Source organism: Tympanuchus pallidicinctus, unplaced genomic scaffold, assembly GCF_026119805.1.
Source record: "Tympanuchus pallidicinctus isolate F22 unplaced genomic scaffold, pur_lepc_1.0 scaffold18, whole genome shotgun sequence".
NCBI classification, from domain to species: domain Eukaryota; kingdom Metazoa; phylum Chordata; class Aves; order Galliformes; family Phasianidae; genus Tympanuchus; species Tympanuchus pallidicinctus.
In genome coordinates, this window is record NW_026294699.1 from 12,900,011 (window position 1) to 12,923,224 (window position 23,214).

Here is a 23,214-nt window from a genome sequence, read left to right on the forward strand (position 1 = left end):
CAGCACAACAAATCTTGGAAATGATGTTTAATGCCGAGCAGAGGAGGTACTTGCTCTGATTGCTGTACTGCTGAGCTCAGTGCTCTCATCTACAGAGGACAGAAAAGGCCTCTGCTGACTTCTGCAGACTGCAGCATTTACAGTTATGTGAGCTGAACAGTGTGGAAGCTTCGTAGTTTGGTGTATGGTAAAAGTATGAAGCTTGAAGCTGCTGGGTTAAAATATTAACTGTGCCCTTCAGTTGCATTTGTGAATGTCTTGTTCACCTTCCTATAGAAACAGGATCGCTTTATTTAAATGTTTATTGTTTCAGGCAGCAGATGAAGAGGAAGATCTTACACCAGAGGAAAGGAGGAAATTGGAAAGAAAATTGAAAAAGGAGCGCAAGAAAGAAGAAAAAAAGCTGATGAGGGAAGCTGGAATCTCTACTAAGAAAGCAGAACCCAAGAAGCTGTCAGGATCTGAACTGGCTCTGGCCTATTTAACCAGGTAAGGCCACTGGCAGCACTGCAGGTGCTCCGTGCAGAAACAAGCTGTAAACCAAGCCAGCAATCCTGAGCAAGCTGACCCAAGAAATAAGGCATTAAAGGAAACTGCTGCAGTTAAGTAATAAGCTAAAGCTTCTTTTCAGTTGACACCCTTTCACCTCGTTTTATGTATAGCACAGTAACAACTGAAGGATGTTGAGCACGGCACAAACGTTTTATAGACAGACAGTTCCTCTCCTGAATGTCGTATAGTTCAGATGTAAATATCTCTGGATTAGCTGCACTCACAGAGATGAAGGGCGTATTACAGAAAATATTGCACTGAGGAAACTTGTTTTAAGTGCACTGTTTTAAGCAAAGGAGTTTTGGGTGTTCTCTATATGTAAGCAAATTGCATTATGGACTCTTCACTTAACCTAATGCATGATATTTGGATATTTGTACATTAAGACACGATGATGCCACCATGTTAAAGTGAATAGTGTACAGTGCCTCACTTCTGCATACCAAAGTATACAGGGAGTCCAGTGGCCTATTTCGGATCGGAAGCAATTACTTTAGCTAGCACAGTGATTTCGAATACTTTGAATTCCAACATAAAGAAACATCTATGTTTAAAATAGCTGAAACAAAGCATTCATGGTACGCTGCAGACAGTAAGAGGTCGTGTATAAGCAGGAAAGTCATATTTGTTTTTTCCCTGAACAGAATAGACCCTGTTTCTAAGACCTGCAGAGGGCTGGCGTGTTACCAGCTGTGGGTTACCACGGGGAATAATTCCATCGCTGCATCTCTGGCCATGCTTAAAACTGAAGCATGCAGACTGTCTGAGTTGTTACTTACCACTCTCAGTGGGGAGGGAGGAAATTAATTGCATTCCAGGCAGAGGGACATGTGCATTTTTGTTACATAACCCTCAGCACGCAGCGATAGCACAATGACAATAATATTTTTGATCTGGAAAACAGCTGGAATGGTTCACCACTGTTTTGAACTGCAGATGGATTGAAAGTTATCTTTGAACCATCTGCTCCAACTGTACTCTGGTATGTGTGCAAGTAAGTGGCGGATCTAGACATAATGGTTTTCAGGTTTGGAAAGCAAAGGAACAAGCTGTGGGGTTTTGGTTGATATTCTGCTTCTATCTGTATGGATTTGTGCCTTGTTAGATGAGAGTGAAACTATATTTGAACTAATTTGACTGCAGAGTTTAACCTGCACCAAATGACCTTGAAGCAGTGTGCTGGCTACACAGCATGGTCTTGTAATAGCAGAGCCCCACAGCTCTGGGTATGGCAGCACGTTGTCTGGGGTTATGTCAGCAACAGATGGTTTGAATTTTGTTCACTTATCAGGGATAGCAGTAAGATGCTGAACTGCCAAATGAACGTAACCACGGGGTGCGTTTTGCCCCATATGTGCTGTGACCTCCTCGTGTCCTTGGGAGCCCACTGTAAAAGCCCTGACGACTTCAGTGGGTCAGGGATTTCAGTCTGTGTGTTTTTGTGGGGCTACAGGTGTGAATGACGCATGGAAGGATAAGGTCATCCTACAGATGCAGGAGCACAGTGCAGTGGGAGGTAAACAAAAGGGCGCTGTGGATTTATGATTTGCCCCACCTACAGCAGAAAACGTGACGTTAAATAGTGCTAAGTGAGGTGGCCTCTTAATTCCCTGATGACAGGTGAATCTCCTGCATTACAGGTGGAACTTGAAGTACCATATAATAATTAAAGCAGCCATTTTTATTAGTGAAGAAACTGACTGTTCACAGCACGAGAGCACAACTGAGGCTTCAGCTTTGACAGGAAGTTGTTTTAAGTTTGATAACTTTCAAAGGAAAACGTTAGAAATCATTCACTGAAAGAGTTCTGTTACACGCAGACTTTTGACATGCAAGGGAAAATTCTGCTTGTTTTGTAGGTCATACATTTTTTAAGAGGTAGTGCTTCTCTCGGTCAGCAGAGCCTTCTTTTCCAGTCTGTGGGATGAAATGAAGAGGAATTCTTCAGCAGAAAACTGGATTTCCGTTTCTAGCAGTAACGTCAGGGAGAAATACCAACATCTTACGTGGAAGAACAGCAGGCGGGCAGCTCTGAAGATAGAGAGGACTAAAATAGGGTGCTAAAGCAAAAAGGGAGACAGAAGGGTTATGTAACTATGAGAAGGAGAAAAAAGAAAGAGGAATAATGCTTTAAAAAAAACCAACAACGTTACTGAACAGGAAGAAAGGAGCAGCAAAGCAGGAGGGAAGAGCTGGGTGTTGGTGGTTGCACAGAGCTCTTCCTTTTCCTTCTAACAATGACATGCTTCTTTTCTTTTAGGATGATTCACATCTGAATCCAAGGTCAGAATGCCTCCTTTCTTTGATTCTTAGAAAACAGGAAATAAAATTCATACTTTTTTGAGCTATAAGTGCCTTCAAGTGAAAAGACGACGCAATTCATGAGAATTCTAATTAGACGTAATTATATCCCAACTGACCTTCAGTGGTGCTGAAACGATGGCAGAACTTGTTTGCCTTGGCACGTCGCTCTCCTCTAGAAATGTTTCTATTGCTGTACTTAGCTCAGCAAGTTGCTGCTTTATGGATCTGCTCATATGGGTTTCTCCATCACCCATCAAAGTAATAGAAATGAGAACAGATGTCACCCCAAGTACGTGGAATTACAAAGATGGCATCTCTTGTAGAAGGAATAGATAACAGCCCTGTGTGGATATTGCTGTGAATTACCTGAGCCTTAGAATATTATCTACCATGTGCTCACACTGGAAAAATAAGCTGCTAAAGTGCGTTTCTTCTCTCTCTGTCAGGATTTATATGGCACCAGCTCTGTGTGTCACCAGGGTGTTTTCCCAGGCGTTGTCTTTCTGGTTTCCTCTGCCTGCTTTTGTATCGCTGCCTTAAATTTAGGTGAGCATGTCAGAGACTTCCTCAGAAAATAAGAAAGTAAGTAAAAATAAGATGGTTGCCACAATGACACAAATCAAGGGCACATTTCGGAACACAGAAGCAAGACAGTTTGGCACTGAGTGGGGAAATGGTGTGGCTGCAGAACATGGCACTGTGCAGGAGTGCTGCTGGAGCAGTGCCTGGGGCAGCCCTTCATCTGCTGGGCTGCAGGATGGAGGCAGAGCACCATCCTGGGCCAGGCTGCAGAAGGGCATTAATAGGTGTCTTTCATTTTGAGAGTTGCAATTGATGTTTCCCCATCCACGGCTTCAGCTTTTAGGTACTAAGAGTAACCAGTGCACGGAAATCTGAACATCACAGGTTGTCTTTTCTTCCCCCATATAAGATTAGCAGAGCTTAACATAGCTGAGTGGCAGGTAGTGCCAGTGCGTCGGTCTGTGCGCTGCTGAGCTGCTCTAGATGCTTGTTAGAGGTATCTCCTTTGCAGACGTTTTACTTATTGAACTGTGACTTTGCCATTGTCCCTGGGATGTAATGCCTGTGAGATGGAGCTCTGTGAGCCCTGACACTGACTGTTGCATCAAGCAGGAATGTCTCATTGCAAAAAAATCAGTCCAGGGCAGGGAGTGTTCCCCGTGGCAGGGAGATGCAGTCGATGTAGGAGCTCACCAGTTACCTTGAAGTTCATCAGCTGTTGCAGCACTGATCGAATTGCAAATCTCAGCCAAAGCAAAAGTTGGGCTATGAAGGTGTCTTGAAATAGCAGCTTTCCCTCAAAGATGAGGGGGCTGTGGTGGTGGAGGGTGGTTTTGCTTTAATTATTGGAGGGTTGTTTTTTGAAGGCTCTGAGGGAAGTGTTAGCTATGGATGTAATTGATGCATTCATGTGTGCTTTCACAGTCCTTAGTTATAGAAGGAGCTGCCCGAATCCAGGAGTCAGATAGAGGGTAAATTTGCATTTGGCGTCGTTCTGGGCTGCTTTTGTGAACCTGGGCAGACGTTTGCTGCTATCTGATTTCAAAGGCTTGCACTTCTCCTCATGCTGCACAGAACAGACCTTTTGTCTCAGGACTGCCCCAACTTTCTGTGGCTGATTTTCAGTTCTACCTGCCTCTGAGCAGTATTCCTCCCCTCGACCTAAATCAGAGCATGCAAATCCCTCTGTAAAAGGGAATGGTAGCCTACTGATTTTAACAGTGGGACAGATCTGCCTCATTGTAAAGGAAGTCTCTGTCTCTATTAATGGCAGAGAAATTAGATTTGTCTTATTAAGAGAGTAGAGTTACCTTATCGTCATCCCACAGCCTCCTGTGGCATCTGCTGCAGCCCGGTCAGTTTGTTTGCAGTTCCCTAGCAGCCCCAGCATTACTCACAAACCCTACAAAGCTGTCAGCACAGCACCCACACCTCGGCTATTTTTAGGGTGCCAGTGTGCCCACAGCTATTCCTGCGGGGTGGATGCAGAGTGCATTCTCACTCTCCAGGTTTGGTGCTGCATAGGGCTCTTCTGCAAGGCATACAGGCACACTGCCTTTTTTGCAAGGGTATGTGAGGCAGAAAAGGTAATCAGTTGTGGATCTGTTACTGAGCAGGGTTTTGTAAATCAGAGTTTCCCACACCGAGCATGGCCTGCACCTGGCTGCTTCACAGTTCTGAATCTCCCTGCCTCTCCAGTGAAGGATCTGCAGTGCTCCATCTTTCTTTGAGCCACATCGCATTGTGACCTCGTGTTTTATTTGCCACATGTGGAAAACCTTTACTTTTTTCCCCCTCCCCAGTCCATTGGTCAGTTTTGTGCTGATGACAGCAGCTGCACGAGCACACCAACCATACCCACAGGCAGTGTTGCACTGAATGTAGAAGAGGCAGTGCTTCTTGTTCTGCTTCAACCTGGCTGTGGCCGAATCAGACACGCTGCCGTTCCAGAGCTGCGTTCACCATGTACATTTCCTAACATTAGTGTCCTCAGCATCTGATTATTCAGTCTGTGCATTTAGGATTCTGTGAATGTCTCATTGCACTCTCAGTCACAGCAGCACACAGCACTGCCCGTCCCATCAGGGTGTCTGGCAGCCCAGTGCCAAGATTGCTGATGCGCCCACTGACTTCTGCATTCACTTCTCTATGTCTCAGGGACAAGTGATGTGCAGGGCTGTGCTGGAGCCCTGCCAGCCTTCTCCTAACCCCCCTCGTGACACCTGCAGGATGTCATGTTGTGCAGGAACTGCTTTTAAAGCATTAATGATTAACTCCTTGGTGTTAAACTCTAAAACTGCTTTTTAGAGTCCCAGTACAACAATTCCACTACTTTGCAAGAAGCTCTTTAACATCTACCTTTACTTCAGCCACCTCCTGCAGATTTCTGTTCTGATGTCTTTTTTTCCTACCTGTAAACATCGCAGCTCTGCAGACAGAGTGGTGCAGGTTGTGTGTGGAAGTGGAAATGGCAGGGCCACATTTGTGGTCTGCAGCTGTGCCACAGCAGCCCAGCCTTGCAGTGCTGGGTGAGGAGATGGCTGCAGGGCTTGAGCAGGGAGAGTGACCCCGTGCTGTGCAGGAATTCTGGCTCAGGTCTGGAGTTGAGTTGAGTACCAGGGTAAGGCTCAGGTGAATCTGAAATAAGAAGCCATGCCTCTCAATCTTGGCTATTCTTACCAAGAGTTTCTGGGCAGAAAAAAAAAGGAAAAAAGAGAAAAAAAAATCCTGGAAATACATTCTGGGTACTGGTAACTCTGCCCTGGAAATGTTCCAGATGGCCAGAGCTAGATTATTTGTTTATTTACTTCATAATTTCAGTCATTTCCAGCAAGGAATGTCCATATTAATAAATCAGGTTTTGAAGAACGTAGGTATTGAGAAATCTGAGTAAGCAGCTCTGGCTTCTGGAGACAAAACAGAGGACTGAAGATTCTGAAATGTCAGGTTGTAAGACTTGTAAGTTTAGCTCAAGTAGAAATTCTTAGATACTGCAAATATTTCCTCCTTATTTCCAGCTCATTCAAAAGGAGGCAGTATTATAACATGCACTACTGTGTGATGTTCCAGTAAAATTAGTGGAGGTTTGTGATTCAGCTTACTAAACTGAGCTTTGGAAAAGCTGCTGCTCTCGCATGTCTTTCCCTGCACCAACCCTCTTATGGGTTAGCCATTAATAGCATTCTGAAGAAACTCATTTCTATCTCATGTAGGGAAAGGATTTGGAATAGCTTTCTGGCCCATTTGCTCAGCACTTACGTGTGGCTTAAGAGGAGAAGAGAAGGGAGGAGGTTCATGTCCGTGCTAAATTCCTGTCCGTCCGTGGATGTTGTGTCTTGCTAAATCTGCTCATCATCCCATTTAGTTTATGGCAGAGGAAGGAGATTTCTTCTTGTCCTCTCCATAAATGCTCGCTACATTTTACAAAAAGGGAGAAATAGATTAAAAAACTCTAATCCTGCTTTACGGCTTCAAATCAAATCACTTGTCCTCCCAAATCTTTGAATTAATGTTATTGAAGGTCACAAGGGCACCTCTCAAAGCGTTTCTCAGTAAGAGCTGCAGAGGGTCTTCCTTGGAAACCTTCTGTGTCTGCAGCTCTGCCATTTTACAGTGTGAAACAAAGCTGCCACAACATTTACTTGGGCATTTGGTTCCAGCAGTCTCATGGAGAAGCGCAGTGTTTGATAGCATCATTAACACGACATCTCCATTCCTTATTTGTTATATAAGAGGAGCTTGCATGGATTTGTTTCTGTGGTGTTCTGTCAGGATGTTCCTAAGGCCACATCTGCACTGATTTCTGGGTGCACATGCCATATAGAGAGTAATATTCCAGACCATTATAGCTACTCTGAAAGAGCTTTCTGTCTTTGTCCAGGTCTATGTGTAAGAGGACAAGGAGGGCAGGAGCACCTCTTGTTTTGAACATATACTTTCTGTATGTCTAAGTGCTTCCTTAGGTGGAGAAAATTAGATTACAGGTGTTAAGCCTGTAAGTATCAGGGTAAAAAACTTGAGGTTCCTCTGCCTGATTCTCTTTCCTGGAAGATAACTTCTTTGTTTCCAAACCTAATTAAGAAAATGTAATGCATCCTTTCTTAATGACGCTCATTTCCAGTAAAATAAAATTTAGCATAAATGAATTTTCTTAACAGCTTATTAAATGTAGTCACTAGATAGTTGCTTTCATCTGTGCATAGCATCATACAAAAGATGTTTCATCTAATTAAATAATGAAGCAGCTTTAATATATTCTTTCATCTGAAATGACTTCTGGTAACCTTGTAAGAGGTATTAGAGAGGTTTGGAAGCAGGAGTTTGTAATCACCAGGCTGTGTTCTGCAGGTACCTGCTGATGCTTTTAAACAAAAGCAGATTGTAGAGCGGGTTCCCTTTCAGTGAATGAAATATTTGCAGTGTGTTCACTGAGCGGGAAGCCCACCAGTTCCATCCTGGACTCACAGAGGACGTTCCTTCCTATTTCCCATCACCTACGTCGTTCTGTTGCCATGCTCCTGGCTTGGCAGAAATGCAGAGGGAAGGCTGTGTGTTTTCCCTGTGCCGTAACATTGACACGTAGGAGAATTAGCACCTCCAGCACGCTTCAACTATTCAGACAGTGCCCAAACATTCACACTAGAAAGTGGTTTCGTAGCTGTAGGGAATCGTTTAGGCAGGTCAGCCAAGGCCAAAATTACAATTTAAAATGCAGTTGGCAATGATTATTAATCAGTTAGCTCCAGGAACCATCACAGCCCCCCAGCCCCAGTTAGACTAACAAGCAATATTTTTCAAATAATAAAACCGGATCCTTATTAAAACTTGTCTCCTTCACACAGCAATAAATGCAGCGGTGCCCCAAAAGGTATCAGTAATTACTTTCATATGAATAAAACCGGCTTGCAGTGAGAGCCACCTGCAGGAAGCAGCCATGGGCAGGTCGGTGTCTGCAAGCAGGTTATTTACAGCCTTGGTGACACAGTGCTCATCACAGGGTGCTGGGGAGGACGGCGTGATGCTGTCCTGGACCCCGCAGTGCATGGCAGGCGTTGCTGGGCGCTGCAGCTCCATTGGGAAAGCCCACGGCTGCTGTCAGCTGTGCTGCGCTTTTCAGTTCCTTGCTCTCAAAATCAATCTCTCCTTCTGTGATAATTCAACTCCTACTTTGTCTTCTTTTTATAACTCTGTATAAAATAAGAAGCATATTCAGCACGGCACTATTACCTTCAGTTTTTTAAGCCTACTGCTTTCAAGCTCCTCTGTAACTACTGGAAACAAGGGAATGTTCTCTACATAGTCTATATATTTTCAAATCAAATGCAGACAAGCTAAAACAGATGCCAGCCACTAAATAATAGAGCTAGAAAAGGTTTTTGTTTTTTTTTAATTGGTTATTTTTCCCCATTGGACCACGGGTGGCAGCTGCAGGTAGGTCAGTGTCTATGGAAAGCTGACCAGTTGAATCACAGCTGAGATGCCCTGCATGTATTATACCATACATAAGAAGCGTGAGCTCTACTGATGACATATCTTATGCTTTTGAGGCATTGTTTCAGCTTCCTGGGTCGACTTGCCTTCCACTTATCACCTGTGGCATCTGTTTGTGCCCTGGGCTCTTGCAGGGAATGCTCAGTGCTGGGTGTGAGCAGTGCCTGTGCTGCAGCAGGAAGGGCATTTTTGTCTTGGATGAAGCTTCAGGATGCGAGCGTAATATAAAGTGTAACAAATAATGGCAAGTGATAAAAGCGCATATAATAAAAGATGTGCTGTGATAAACGTTTAATGTAGATCTAATCAAAGGTTTGCTTTAAGGCACAAAGGCTTTTTCCTTTTCCTTTGTACATACTTTCTAAGGAAGTTCTCTGATTTGTGTAATTCCCTGTGCAGATACGATCTGTCCTTAAATTAGACAATAGAACCAAAATGAGGTACTAAAAAGGATGTTTCTTTCCTTCCTCTGTTCATGTGATACCTAAACTAAAACTGAAAGCTAAAAAAAAAAAGGGCCTTTTTCTCCCCTTGCCCTTTCCCAGTTCTGTAGTCACTGTGCTCCCTATAACCCAGATGGACAAATACATTAAAAACTGCTTTTAAACCACAGATTAAGAAATGGTGCCAGGATTTTCTACCAAAAATGTGGCACTGCTGCTAAAATCTGTTGACAATTTTAAAACAGTTTCTTCTGGCAGAAGAGATCCATTAATGTCTCTTCTTCTTTTCCAGGAAAATGAGTAAAACCTTTTTCTAAGTTTGAAGTTAATTAGCTTCCATGCTGTATTTCAGAGCTCACTGTAAATGTATGAACTTTTCCAGGAATGGGAGTTGGGACATAACAGAATCATCCATGATGTGAGAAAAACACATTGAAAATAAGGGCTGTGACTCTTACTTACATCTGTACTTGGGTCCTGCCAAAGATGAGTGCGTAGATTTTAATTACAGCCATTCTGCTTAAGCCTTTGAAAATCAATTTAGAATGTAAATTTTGGATATTTCTTCGAAACGAGGGCAATCAGCATCACACAGACAGCTGAGATGGGATTTCCTCTCACCTTGCATGCAGGCTTGCCCCATGCTGCAGGCTGGCTCTCTTGGCACGCAGGGCTGTGGAGCAGCCCCTGTCCTTGGGAGCCCTTTCTGTCGATGCAGCTTTTGCTCTGTGCAGTACATGGGTTTGGTGCTGGCAATGAAAGAAATGTGAAACCTGCCTTTTTAAACGCTCAGTTGTTTCAAATGCCCCGAGAGAAAGAAAAGAAATTCTGAACACCCCTGATAAAAATAAACACCTTAACATTTCCCTTCAAATAACTGCACGTGTTATGACTGGACAAAAAGTTATTATTCCTAATTTGCTGTATGCACTGGAGAGCACATATAAAACTTGCACCCACATCCACATATATTTTATGTATCCATATGAAAGCTCCACCTTTGCAGTGGCTCTTCTCCCACACCTCTGCCAAATTCCTGCTCCACCTGTGATGCTCCAGGAATCCCAGGGAGCCTCTGTGAGGTGCCAGCTTCCCGTGCTCACCTGTACGTAGCATTGAACTGACCTGAAATGACTGCAGTTTCCAAAGTCGTGCCTTGTAAGGGCAGTTATCTGACCTTGATGTAAGCACACGGTGCATTAAAGTCAGTGCTGCTGTATGTATTGCACTGTGACACAGCAGAGCAAATCAGAGCTCCAAGTACTGCAGCACGGCTTTAAATGTCTTTGAGGGAATTTTTCAGTACTGGTGCTCTTGGTTGAGGAAGCACCTGTTGCACCGAGGGCAGGAACTTTGCTTTGTGCAGCCTGTGGAGCAGTGTGGAGCCTGGGGCTGTGTGCCCATCTCAGGCAGCAGACACAGATGAGTGTAGGTGTCCTTGTGTTTGGCATGCAGCAGTGCTCTCCTGCTGTCTGCTGGTTATGGGCTGTCGTGTGTCTGTCTTTCCTTCTTGATTTCTTGACACTTGTCTTTGACCCAATGATCTTTTCAGCTGAATGAGTGAAATGGATGGCTCTCAAACAGTACTTTTCTCCACATAAGAGATTATATAAGTGCTGGGACAGCTTCCTGGTGTTTTGTCCTGGCCAGCAGTCTAAGCAGATGCATTGTCGTCTTCCTGAATTCAATTGGTAACAATAATGTTTTTCTCTGACTGTGTTTCTGGAACCAATCTGACTGCTTTCCCTTCCCTTTCTGTACTACAGCATCCCATGGAGCGCTCTGCCCTGCATGCTGCCAGCTGTCTTCTGTGTTCCTGCTTAGCTGCCAAGACTCAGAAATGCTCTTTTTCTGTCACAGTGGTGAAAGGGATGGGATTAAGCATTTTAAAGGCAGATTGCATCTGCAGCGAGTGTCTGGGAAGGCCCAGTGCAACCATGTGTGATTTTAATGTATAGGCTGAAACTCATTTGTATGATAGACCAATGGGAATTTCAGGCAGCTCTTCTACACAACACCCTGATGCTAAAAAAACCCCAAAAACTCAGATGTAAAGCTCTTTTGGAAACTTGATTCATTTGTTTCATATCCTCTGTATCTTCAATTTCAAAGCCATTTAGGAAGATCGTTTGCACAAACACGAAAGCTCCCTTTAACTAAAGGCAGCTGATGTGTTTTTTCAATGAGATAGAGCTCATAAGAAAGACTCAAACATTAACTGTGTAAAGAAGGCAATTAGTGTTTGTACAATATATTGGAAATTAGCCCTAGGCACACTGGAAAAATACATGTTTTAAACATGTCTGTTTTCTGCCCAATTCTGTAGCTTATATTAGATCTGGACTTGGATATATCTAAAGGCCACCAAATGAATTCAAAGCTGTGAAAGACATTGTTACTGTCTCTAATAAGCTTTTTTTTCTGTAAAGTAGTTGTGTAATACAGTATAACTGTGTATATTTAATCACTCCAGGGAAAATCTTTTTCTACTGCTGTAATATGTCAGGAAAGCTTATCTGCATATAAACAGCAAAAAGAGACCTCTCCTGCATTACAGAGCTCCAAGATCTTTGGTTTGAAAGCTGAGCATTTCTAAGGATGCACTAATTATGTCATTGTGATAAGAAGGGGTGTCCTGCTCACATTGTCACCAAGTGCCATTGTCCATAGGTTTTAAAGCTGTCATAGGAATAGGGAAAAAGCCACTGTGGTCATAGGAATCAGTGAAAGACTTTCATAACCGTGGGAGGTTTGCAGGGAGCAACTGCCACATTATTTGTCTTGATTGCACATCCATTGTGGTGGATTTGGCTGCAGTGTGGGGGGAAACCAGGTCAGGAGAAGGGCCGAGTTCCTGGGACAAGAGAGAGGAACTGATGAAGCCAAAGAGAGAGAAGCAGTTAAAAACCTGATGGCAGTTTGAGAAAACATGAACGCTTCTATCATCTGTCGAGGGAAATGCGACTTCTTCCCATGTTCTTTTAGCCTTTGATCCCAGTTGGGCAAAGTGCAAACCGGGGGAAATGGTTTGAGAGCCTCTGGTGCTGTGATGGGCACAAGCATCGTTTCTGCAGTCAGTCATGTTAAACTATATGTTCATTACCATGGGTATATCACTAATTATCAGAGAGAAGCCTTTCTAGAAGACTGGGTGAAACTTGTGTTCATTTCTACAAGAGAACTCACTGGAGTGGAAGTGGCTGTGGGTGCAGCAGAGTGATGGCTGCCTCAATGTGTGGAAGAGAGCATATGGTTTCAGTAATGGGCTAATAAGAGCAATTAACCTCACAGTGCACTCATTTGTAAGTCCCAGTTGTTTATAAAGTGGATAATAAAGATATTGTAACATCATATAGCTTTATAGGAGATTAGGGAAATGAGGCTGTGTTTTTCAAGCTAGTGCCTGTTAGCACTCTGGTGATAGCATAAGGAATAGAAACATAAAATCAGCAGAGGATGAAATACTTGGAGGGTTAGGCAGTGTATTTAACCAACCAATGTAAATCACCAGTGTACAGTGCCTTGAATAAAGGTTGTCCTTAGAAGAGGGGCTGCTTTGCAGGCAGCTCTGATGTTCAGCTTGCTCTTGCCACCTTGCAAAGGTTGTCACGTAAGCTGTTCCCATGCTTCATTTGTGGCATTGATTCTGATCCTGTAAAATATCTTATGCTGTAGTCACTGATGTTATGTTTGTCCTTTTTCGGCTTGCTGTCATTTGCCTCATGATTTAGCTTGTATTTGGGCTTGGGATTTAGCTCGTGATTACCCTAATGAGCTGTTGCCAGTTTTTCTTTGAGCTGAATTTCTGAGTCAGGAAAGCACTTGGATGGGGCACGGAGTTCTGTGGAGGCTCCCAGACTTGTGGTCTTGTTTTTTTCTGTTCCATTGGATGGGCTGAACAATGCGTTTGCTGGTGCAGCATTCCCCAAATATGAAGGCTCTTTTGCTTTATTAGACTTGACAGTGTTTAAACAATGCTAATTCTCATACCCAGCTGGCTTTTCAATTGATTCTGTGCTCTCTGTCGCTGTGTAAAACAAACTGAAGCATTAAAGACATCTTGCAAGCTTCCCTCTGGGGACTTGTCTTTCCTTAGAGAAAAATCAAGTATAAAATTTTGTGTTTTCTCTGTGTGTTTTCTGCTGGATTTTTCAGTGATATTTCAGTGCATTAACAAATGTTGTACAGAATAAGGTGCTGACTTTCAGGCACGTGCTTTGAAAATCAATATTTGTTTTCTAGCTGGATATGTGAACCAAATGTCTCTTTCTTCACCTGAAGCAGAATACACCAGTTGCAAAATTGTATTTAAGTTCTGCATAGAATTGCCATTTTAACCCAGCTAGAATCTTGCCTATTAGAAATTCGATTGCTAAACAAAGAACTTTTACAGATGTGAATCATTCGTTTCCCACTTTCAGCAGCATGGATGCAGGCTGATATCTGGGGACTAAGAATGAAATCAGAATTCCTGGGGGGAGTGAGGAGCAAAGCATTTTCTGCCCCGTGAACTTCAGCACTTTGCTCACACGGTTATGCAAAGCCTTGCAGCGTACTGAGAAATGTGTTCTTTGCACTCAGCTGTGCTCAGCAGTTCGGCCGTGCTGGGCTCATGGCGCTCACAGCTCGGAGAGGAGGAGGGCCTTCATTTCTGACCTCAGGAATCAGTGCTTTCTGATGGAAATACTTCACATTCTTGGCCGTGGTCTCTCCCTTGGCCATGGTCTCTTCCTATGAGCTTTTCACTTCTTGCACAAAAGCCATCCAGCCTTGTTTTGCCACTTGTAGAAAAACACGTGCTAATATCCCACCAACACAACGTTATGCATCGACACAACGTCAAGCATGCAAAGTTACTTAGAATCCCTGTAGGAAATAGTGTGTGAACAGTAAATATTCTGATCACGAGATATTTTAAGCTTTTTATTTCTTTTTTAATGTATTGCAGCTGGTCTGAAAACCCAAAGGAATGGAAGTTTCAAAAGACGAGGCAGACCTGGCTGCTCTCACACATGTATGAGAAGGAGAAGGTTTGTATTATCAGGAGATGTTCTCACAATGGTAATGTTGTAAAGTTTTATACGTTCATTGTAGCTATTATTTATTAATCCAAGGTTACTAGCATTAGCTGTGCACTTTGCTAAAATACTCAGCCATTGTGATTGCTTGCTATTTACCTTTCTGTTTTGGGGTGGTTGTTCCATGGACACTACTAGACTAAAGCACGTCAGCCAGAAGGAGGAATGATGCTTTGTATAAACCTGAAACTTAATGAGAGTAGATTTGAACATATCCTTAATTTCTGGCTGTGGAGTAGTGGGCAATATTGGTGACAGGTGGATGGTTGGTCTGGGTGATTTTAGAGGCCTTTTCCAACCTTGGTGATACTGTGACTCTGAGCCATAGCTCGTGGATTGCTTCAGATGTCTCTGCTTCATATAAGACGTGCAGATGCATTGCCAAGATGCTAGAATAGCTTTCTCATTAGAAGTGAAACCTCATGTTGATTGTAGAAAGCATAAGGCGTAACCAGAAGCCAGCCTTTCATCGTCACCCAAATCCATTCATTTCATAACTTAAAAAACAACATCCACATAGCTTCCAGTCAGCATCTGAGCATTGCAGTGCAGAGCAGAGCACTGCAGCTGATGTTCCCGTTGAGTAACTGAGCACACATCTCTGCACAGCAGCTCCTTATTGATTCATTCCATTGGCATTCAGTCAGGTGTGGCTGACTGTGTGTGTGCACTTACACCCTTCAGCATCACCATCTTCCTGACCCAAACTGCACCAACCACCTGGCAGAAGGTGTTGCTTTTATGATTAAAAATACTTTCAAAGGACCCTATGATTAAAAGCAGAGCTTTGTGAAAGCAACAAGTGTTCACACACCGTAATGAGCTGCCAAATGGGTTTTTGATAATAGGTATCTAGTTGTTTGCATTGCCTTTTATTTTTAAGCTGTGCTGTTAAAAGGTTTATCCACCTTTCCAAGTCAATGTGTGCTCTTTAACTCTGCTTGGAAACTGCTTTATGGGCAGAATGGCATTTTTGCTCTTTTACCTGTTTGCTTTGGGGTTTTGTGTTGCAACATACTGGGAAATAATTAACCCTAAGTAGTGCTTGTGTTACAGATCAAAACAAGCTTCATTCCCTATTCTGTGACACTGAAATGAAAACCTCCTTTCTAGTTTTGTTGTGGGTTGTGTTTTTTTTCACATGATGAAAGCATAATGATTTATTTAAATTCACAGTATTTTGTACTGTTTAATAATCAAAGATGCGTTGTATATGAGCTACAGATAATGATTAACATCTGCATTCAGATTCAGAACAATGAGCAGAGCCACTCAAGTGCTCATGATCAAGCATGTATGAAGTCTTTTTCATTGTCAGGACGAGGCAGGGCTGCTTTTGCCTGTATTTTTATACCCAAATCTGATTTCCTGTCCATTATAGAATAAAATCCGTCGGATATCTGAGCATGGCTACAGTACAAAAGGAGACTTCCTTCCTAAGCCACGTCTTTGATCTCTTGGTGTCACTTGTATTCTTACTGAAAAGCCATGCCAAGAGCTAAATTAAGTCTCCTGTACTGATATTCTTCTTTCTGTAAGATATAAAGAGAGGTTTTCTAGTCATTTACAAAGCGATTTTTTTAAGTGCCTTTAAAATCCATCTGCTGTAGGCTGAAGGCTTCAGAGCTCAGGACTGCATACCTACAGTGTGTGCACTTCTTTGTGATCCTGTACTGAATGAATGCTGCATCACCTGTTGCTGGTTGTCCTTTGGCACAGCACTGTCAGCAAGTAACTGCATCGATTGTCCTCGGCCTCTGGGCTGCACATCCCTGGGTTGTGGAGCTCCTGCAGAAGTTGATGAGAAAAGCCAGGTTATTGACAAGCAATACCTGCTTTTTCCCTGCTGTTATTCATTACCATTTCCCCATTTTCATGGTGTCTCATGGTTCCTGAGCATTCAGGGGCTGGTGGTTATTGGGTCACGTTTGGCTGTTTCCACGTTAGTCTGCTCCAATGCATGTTAGTTGGTCACGTTAGTTAGTCAGGCAGAGGCAAGGCGGGTGAGCAAGGGAGAAGAAACAAGAAAAAGGGAAAATGGGTTACAACAACCACAGTGAGATCCTGTAGGCATCACTTCGCTTGCCAGCACTTTGATGGGCCACCTCAGTACCCGATTTCAGCCCTCCCTGTTGGGAGCTTAAAGACAGGCAGCGCTCCTAAAATCTCACCAACAGGCCCTGACATTGCAACCCCCCAAACCAATCCAACTAACTGTGATTGCACGCAGTGAGCTGTGATTGTGCCACAGGGGGTACAAATGATGCAGTTAATTTAGCCAAGGTGGAGCACAGAAATGTGGCTGAGCTTTAAACACCCAGTGCTGAGACCTGTGCTGGAGGACCATCGTGCTGACACTGTTTGCATCTCAGCATTTGTCTCTGTTAGCAGCGTGTGTTTACCTTGAGTAAAAGCAGTTCTAAAAGTGTTGGGGTTTTTCCATTATTTTTCAGTGTGCTGGTTTTATATTACAGCCACACTTCGTGTATCATCAGTTTCAGTGTTAGCCATTATAAAGTTAGTATTTTTTTTATCTGTACTGTTTCTTTAGCACAGGAGTGTTTGTGTGAAGTCCATAAAGATTTTCATAGGGCATGAGTTACGAAGATGAGTGCAGGCTGCACCTTTGATTCACTGCTCTGTAATATCCCCTATTGATTAAGGCAGCATTGGAGTATTTTTTCTTCCTCTTCTTTGAGAGCGATAGAAGTTTTAGTGATCACAGTTGTGCTGCCAAATGTCGCCGCAGAAATAAGCTGTAAATTAAGTGTCTGTTGAAGCTCTGTCTTCTCTGCTGTGTCAGTACTGCACAGGATTGGAGCAGCCCTCGTGCAATGACTCCAGGCCTTTAAATACTTACGTATGTGTTCAGCTTTGCTCACGCTGAGTACGCCTTGCAATGCTGTGTGTGCAAAGTCAAACAAAGAAACATATTTGCAGGGTGAGGTCACTGTCACATCTCCTGATTCATGGTAAAAATATTCTCTCATTGGCTCCAACCAGTTCCACAGATACACAAGGTGAAATGCCTCAAACAGATCTGTGCACCGAACGCTGTTGACAGCAAGCTGGTTCAAAATACTGCAGAATCATCAGAAGTCTTTGTGAGGTTGTTGCCAGGATTTCTTAATGGAGTTGTACGTTGCACCAGACAAGCTAAAATTTAATCTTTTACTGGTTAATTAGAAAGGAAGTAAAACGGGGGTAAGGCGACAGCAGATAACTAAACTGCTTTTGATGTCTGATGTGTTAAAGGAGTGCATCAGTTTTAGTCAGCGTGATTTAAAAATGATTTCCATATGTCTCAATTTTTTCAAATTACATCCAATTCCTTTGTGTAAGCATTCTGTCAAAGTGAGAATCTGTTGTGTGCTGCTGGGTGGTATCTCATCGTAGCAAACAAATGGTTTTGGGTAGGAGTGAGGATACTTGCACAGAATTCTTTCCTTGGACACATTCGTGCCATTCTCCTGAATTTGGTAAGGTTTGCATACATGTTTCCAAAACTAGGATCTGGCTAGTATGCTTCTTCCCTTCCAGCAGCTGGATCTCTCTCTCAGGCAGTGCTTGCGTTTGCTGACCATCAATTCCACATCTGCTCAGCATTTCCCCTCAGATGCTTTGCCCATCTGAGCCCACAACACTTCTCTCACTGCAATCTGTCCTTCCTAGCAGTTTGAGCATTGGCAAGAAACTCTTCCGTTTGAAGGTGGGCATCAGCTGATGCAAAAGGCTGTGCAGTTCACCTAACCACCTTTCAGGTAATGCTTTGACATGACTGTGGATGAACATTGAAAGAGAAGAAAACAAAGCAGGTATTTTTAATTCCTTGTGGTTTTTTTTTCTTCACAGGTTCCAGATGAGCATTTCACCATTTTACTGGACTATCTGCAGGGCCTTAAGGGCAGTGCACGAGACACAACTGTGCAGAAAGCTGAAGCTCTGATGCAGGAACTGGATGGATCGGATGCAGAAGACCCAACCGTGATGGAGAAGTGCGAGCGCATACGCCAGGTTCTGCAGCTGCTGTCTTGAGAGCGGTTCTGTGTCTCGGTGCTTGTCTGATGGAAAGAAGCACTGAACATCACGTGCAATACTTCAAATTCGTTGTGAAGACATATTTTGACAATGAATCTGAATACTGCATTTTCTGAGTTTGTACTCGTGTTTTCAGCTACAAGTATTTATCATGTTTTGAGGTGATGAAGTCAAAACTGAGCACCATATATGATCCATAGACATGCTGCATTGATTAAAAGCAATCTCACTGCTTATCTTTGGAAAAATACACCTCTCTTGTTAGTTTTTCTCCAACTCTCTGTCTAATTACTGCTCAGTAAGAGGAGCTTTGCAGTTCTTAACAAGAAGAGCAGAGCAGCCAACAGAAAGCCTGGAGGCTCCTTACAATGGCAGCTTGTAGCATTAGCATACAGTGCAGTGTTTGCTCAGCCAGCTGCAGTCTGTCACTTTCAGCTTCAGAAGTGTGTCATTTGGATTTGGGAAAGATCATTTTCAGTCTGTTGAGCACGGGTTGTATAACACAGTTCCTTATTAGTACTTCACACAGTAATCAGGAGATACCATCAGCTTTGTTAGTTTTCCTTGTCTGTTTCAAAGGTTTTCAGTGCTTTGCAGCAATTGTTTAGATACTCAGATAATGCACAGATGGGAACAGCTCAGATCTTTTGACCATGCGTAGTGAAATCATCTGATTGTGCCCAAACTCACCCCGTGATGAGAAGTGCTGCACAGCAACACTTTGAGTGCCGCCTGCCTATGCTGTGTTTTCATTTTTCTCTGTAATTGGTGTCCAAAAGAGTAAATCTGCGTTCATTTGCCTTGACATGGGGCATTTATCTCCTATGGATGTGCTAAAAGTGAGGCTTTCAAGTGAGAACCAAAGACATCAATCACTCAAATGTTGCAGTATTGGCTTATGATTTAATAACACTTACATTCAATTCTGTGTTCTTGACCTGATTCTTTAATCTTCCTGCAGATGTTGTTCATGCTGTATTACCAACAACTTTATCGAATGTGTATTTTAGAAGAGTGGCTGTCTTTGGGAATTACTGCTTTAATGTGGATGGATGAAGGAGGGGAGAATCTCTGGATATGCTGGCCTAATTTTTCAGTAAGAAGCATTTGAGTGGATTTGACAGCCTTCACAGTCACAGGTTATTACAAGCTTTCAGAAGTATGAAATGTATTCCTAGTAACAAATAACTTAAGATCTGGGCTTCTTGAAGGTGAGGTTTCCAACCAAAGAAGACCTGTTGTTAGCCCAAGCAGAAACCAATGCTTTTTTCTCTCCGTCAGAAGAGAAGATGAATTCTAAGGGGTGAAGTTTTCTAAGTGTCTTGCTGGGATTTTATAATTGCATTTTGGGTGTCAGAGAAGAGTTGTTCTCGCTTCTGCTTCCTGCTCATCTTAGGATTTTAATCTAGAAATCTACATTGCTTGATGATTATATTTATCAGGATTTCCTCCGTGATGTGTTTTTTTACATGATGGGGTGGGTAATTGCAGCTATGGGATTCCTGCAGCTGCTCAGAGCTGTGCAGGCAGACACAACCCATCACTTCGTTCACTTTGTTCCATCCTTTGGTCACGTAGAGTTTGCAGATGTTAATGTTGTTTGTAGCCTAGACTATCTTATGGCTGCAGACAGGGCAGAATCGTGTCTGGGTTTCCATGCCATGGCTGCTGTGTTAATAAAGATTGAGTCCCAGGCGAGAGGTAACAGTGTGCATGGACAGTCTGACTAATTGTGTCTTCATCTGCCGGCTCTGATCGTCTTCTTGTTGGGTTAATCTGCATTGTGGAGCTCCAGCTGTAAGGATCCTGTCTGAAGAGAGTGCTGAAGTCAGGGCTTCCAGGCAAAATAAAGGAACATTAATTACTCAAAACTGCTTAAAGCTGGAATTGTGCTTCTAATGACAGCACTAATTACTCAGTATCTGACGACGTGAAAAGTTCCCTTTAATTTGACTGATCCTGGCTGTGGGTTGTATATCTTGTTGGCTCTCCACTGTCTCCACAGTTTTAATTTGTTATCATCATTGGAAAATTACTGAGTCAATGAATTCTCTTCTCATTCGGAAGGGATATATTGTGGCTGTTTGGGCATGTAATTTATTTCCTTATTTCCTCCTACTGGAGAATAGTTCTGCTGTGTTTTGGTTCAAGGTGACTCTTGACTTATCTCCCACCCTTTCAGGCAGTACAGAAATGCACTTCAGCTGGGGCTTGGTGGGCTTTGGTTGGTTGGGTTTGCTCTGCTTGTTTTGTTTTTGACTTTTGCCGCTGAGGCAGAGCAGAAAAAGCAATACTGAAAGGGACTTCAGTTGCAAAGGCAGCACTTGGAAAGTTAGCAAACATAAGAATGGAAAATCTTTATGGAATTTTGATTTTAGTTCATCACTCATATGCAACATGATGGATCGGTGCTGTGTTTGCCACTGTCTTGTAACTGGTAAGTCATTTATTTGGCATTTATTTGGCATTTATCCTGCCAATTCTGCTGCTGTTCTCATTTTCAGAATGAGCATTAAAGCTGGAAAAGTAACTGCTATGTGGGTTTGGTGCCACGCAGAAGAAGCCAGTAGGAACTTTCCTGTTAGTTTCACTTAGTGCAGGATCCAGTCACAGAAGTTTCATCACAAGCAATCCCTTCAAAACATGCTTTAATGTTCTGATTCACTTACAGTCAAAATACTGAATTGATGTTACTTAATTTAAACTCAGCTTTGTTGACATAAAACTTTCCAGTGGTTTATTCTCGTTGGGGCTTTGGTTTCCTTTTATGTCTTCCTTTCTGTATGGCTGAGTGAGCCAGTTATTTCTGTGCCTGCAAATAGGAGTATTAGTTGTGTACAGCGACTGCAGTCATACAAGGACACAATTAAATGTCCTTGCCTTTGCAGGATGCTTAGCAATGATTTATAATTACGTTCTATTTTAACTTCTTCATAACAGCTTACAGAGTCAACAACTCAGCGTGGTCAAAAATAATTATTTCTCAAATTATGTTTTCTCTTTTTCCTACGAGGAGTGGAGAATACCATGCTAAATGCAGCTGATGTATAAATGACGGGGGGAGGGCGATGCAAAACAGTGGTTTATCTTTCTTTGTCCAAACAAAGCTGAATAAGAAGCTTGTGCTGTGAGGAAAGTTTGGCTGGGACGTGGAGGGAGGGACCTTGGGATGAACACAGAGCACTCATGCAGTCGCTCTTAATGATTTCTCTTCTTTCCTACATGCAGAAAATTGTTGGCATTCCCCAATAAAACCCACAAACACACCTACGTCAAAAATGTAAATAGGTTTCAGAATCAAATACTGAAAGGTCAGGAAATGCCACATGTAGATACGTGGCCAGAAGAATTCTGGTCCTACCTCTCTGTGCCTCCAACCTGGAGGCTGAATTAAGGGGAATTGTGTTAGAAACAAGCACATAAAACCCCCCAGATATGTGAGCGCTCAGTTGAAGGTTGTTCCCCTTCACGCCCCCGTGCACAGCAATTTCCTATCAGTTTTAGTGATTTTGATTGTTTTGAAGGTTTCTTGATAATTCAGCCTTTTGCTGTCACAACTGACGTCTGTTTTCTTTATGGTCTCATTGTATTTTAGAGAACTGTAAGCCTTGGGACACAGAATCTGTCCCCCTCATTTGCTTTTATAAATAGCCAGGCTGGCTGCAGCCCTGCCAAAATCCCCACTGGTTGTGGAGCTCCATTGGGCCCGGAGAAGGCTGTTGAAAGGCCACGCTTCCGTGTGCTCTTCTTGAGGTACAGCAGCCTTTGCCAGCATCCTTTGTACCAGACGGGCTTCCCTAAGCCCCATGAAATTGCCCAAATCTGATGCAGCCAAGCAAAGGGCAGCACGTCTCTGCTTTGTGATGGGAGGCTGCAGTGTGTGGGCACACAGCCTGGCGCCTGCCTTGCTTTGCTGCCCGGTTCCGGTCTGTTGAGACTCACAGCCATCTTATTTGTCTGCTTTCTGTGGGCTTAACTTGACCAAACAGCTGGTTCACAAGCTCTTGGGGTGTGCTGAAAGCTTGAGCTGCAGCGTAGGACTGCTAGCATTGGTACGTGCCAATAGACTTCGTGGATTTCACGGATCTGTGCTGATGGTGTCACTGGAGCACGAGCAGCCCCAGAGTGTGAGCGTGGCCAGCGTGGTCTGACAGCTCTGTGTGGCTGCACACCAGTGGTTGTTGTATCATATCTTCTTTTGCACAGCCCAAGCTGCAGGATGCTGTCCTTGGAAGGAAAGTGGCAGCCAGCTTGCCAATTGCTTCCAGAAATTGGTTCAGGCTTAGAAAATATTTAAAAAAAAAACCCAAGGGTTTCCCTTTTGTTTTCTGAATCCTTTTTTATATTATTTCAGCTGTCTTTAGACAAAGGAAGGGGGAAAAAAATTAACCACAGAGAGATGGTGAGCACATCTTTGACGTTGTATAATAAGAAAATAAGGACTTGTGTTGAATTACGCAGCTAATGAGGAGCAGACAGGCGGTCTCAGCCCTTTCTGGGTGGCATTTTCAGTGCCAACAGAAGATGAAAACACAGCAGGTGAGTGCGGGTTGATGCTGTCCCCATCACAAGTGCCATGGATGGTCACTTCTCTGAGAGAGGAATGGAGGGGCTGTGACAGATGCAGTCCCTTTGGCTGCTGCTGGTGCTCCCATCCTGCCAACAGGAGGCAGCTCCTAGCTGACCTTGTGTGCACCACTGTGGGGTGGGGGTCCTCCACATCTCATAGAAGTCTGTTAGCAGCCTCTGTACAGCTGCTGCTCAGCATTGCCTGTGGGCAGACATCA

General features: G+C 43.3%; 1 protein-coding gene across 8 annotated transcripts in view; it reads left to right on the plus strand.

The window, feature by feature from the left end:
* CUNH7orf50 (chromosome unknown C7orf50 homolog) overlaps positions 1-18,677 on the plus strand; it is a 101,636-nt gene extending 82,959 nt beyond the window's left edge. For 7 of the 8 annotated variants that reach the window (XM_052679895.1, XM_052679897.1, XM_052679898.1 and 4 more), the window contains 3 exons: positions 314-489; positions 14,260-14,341; positions 18,242-18,677. In XM_052679895.1, the coding sequence (XP_052535855.1) occupies positions 314-489; positions 14,260-14,341; positions 18,242-18,424 (441 nt within the window). In that variant the 3' untranslated portion in view covers positions 18,425-18,677. Of the gene's footprint in view, positions 1-141; positions 194-313; positions 490-14,259; positions 14,342-18,241 lie in introns of those variants that run through there. The other variant, XM_052679902.1, reaches the window with a different exon arrangement.
* Positions 18,678-23,214: the final 4,537 nt, after the last annotated feature.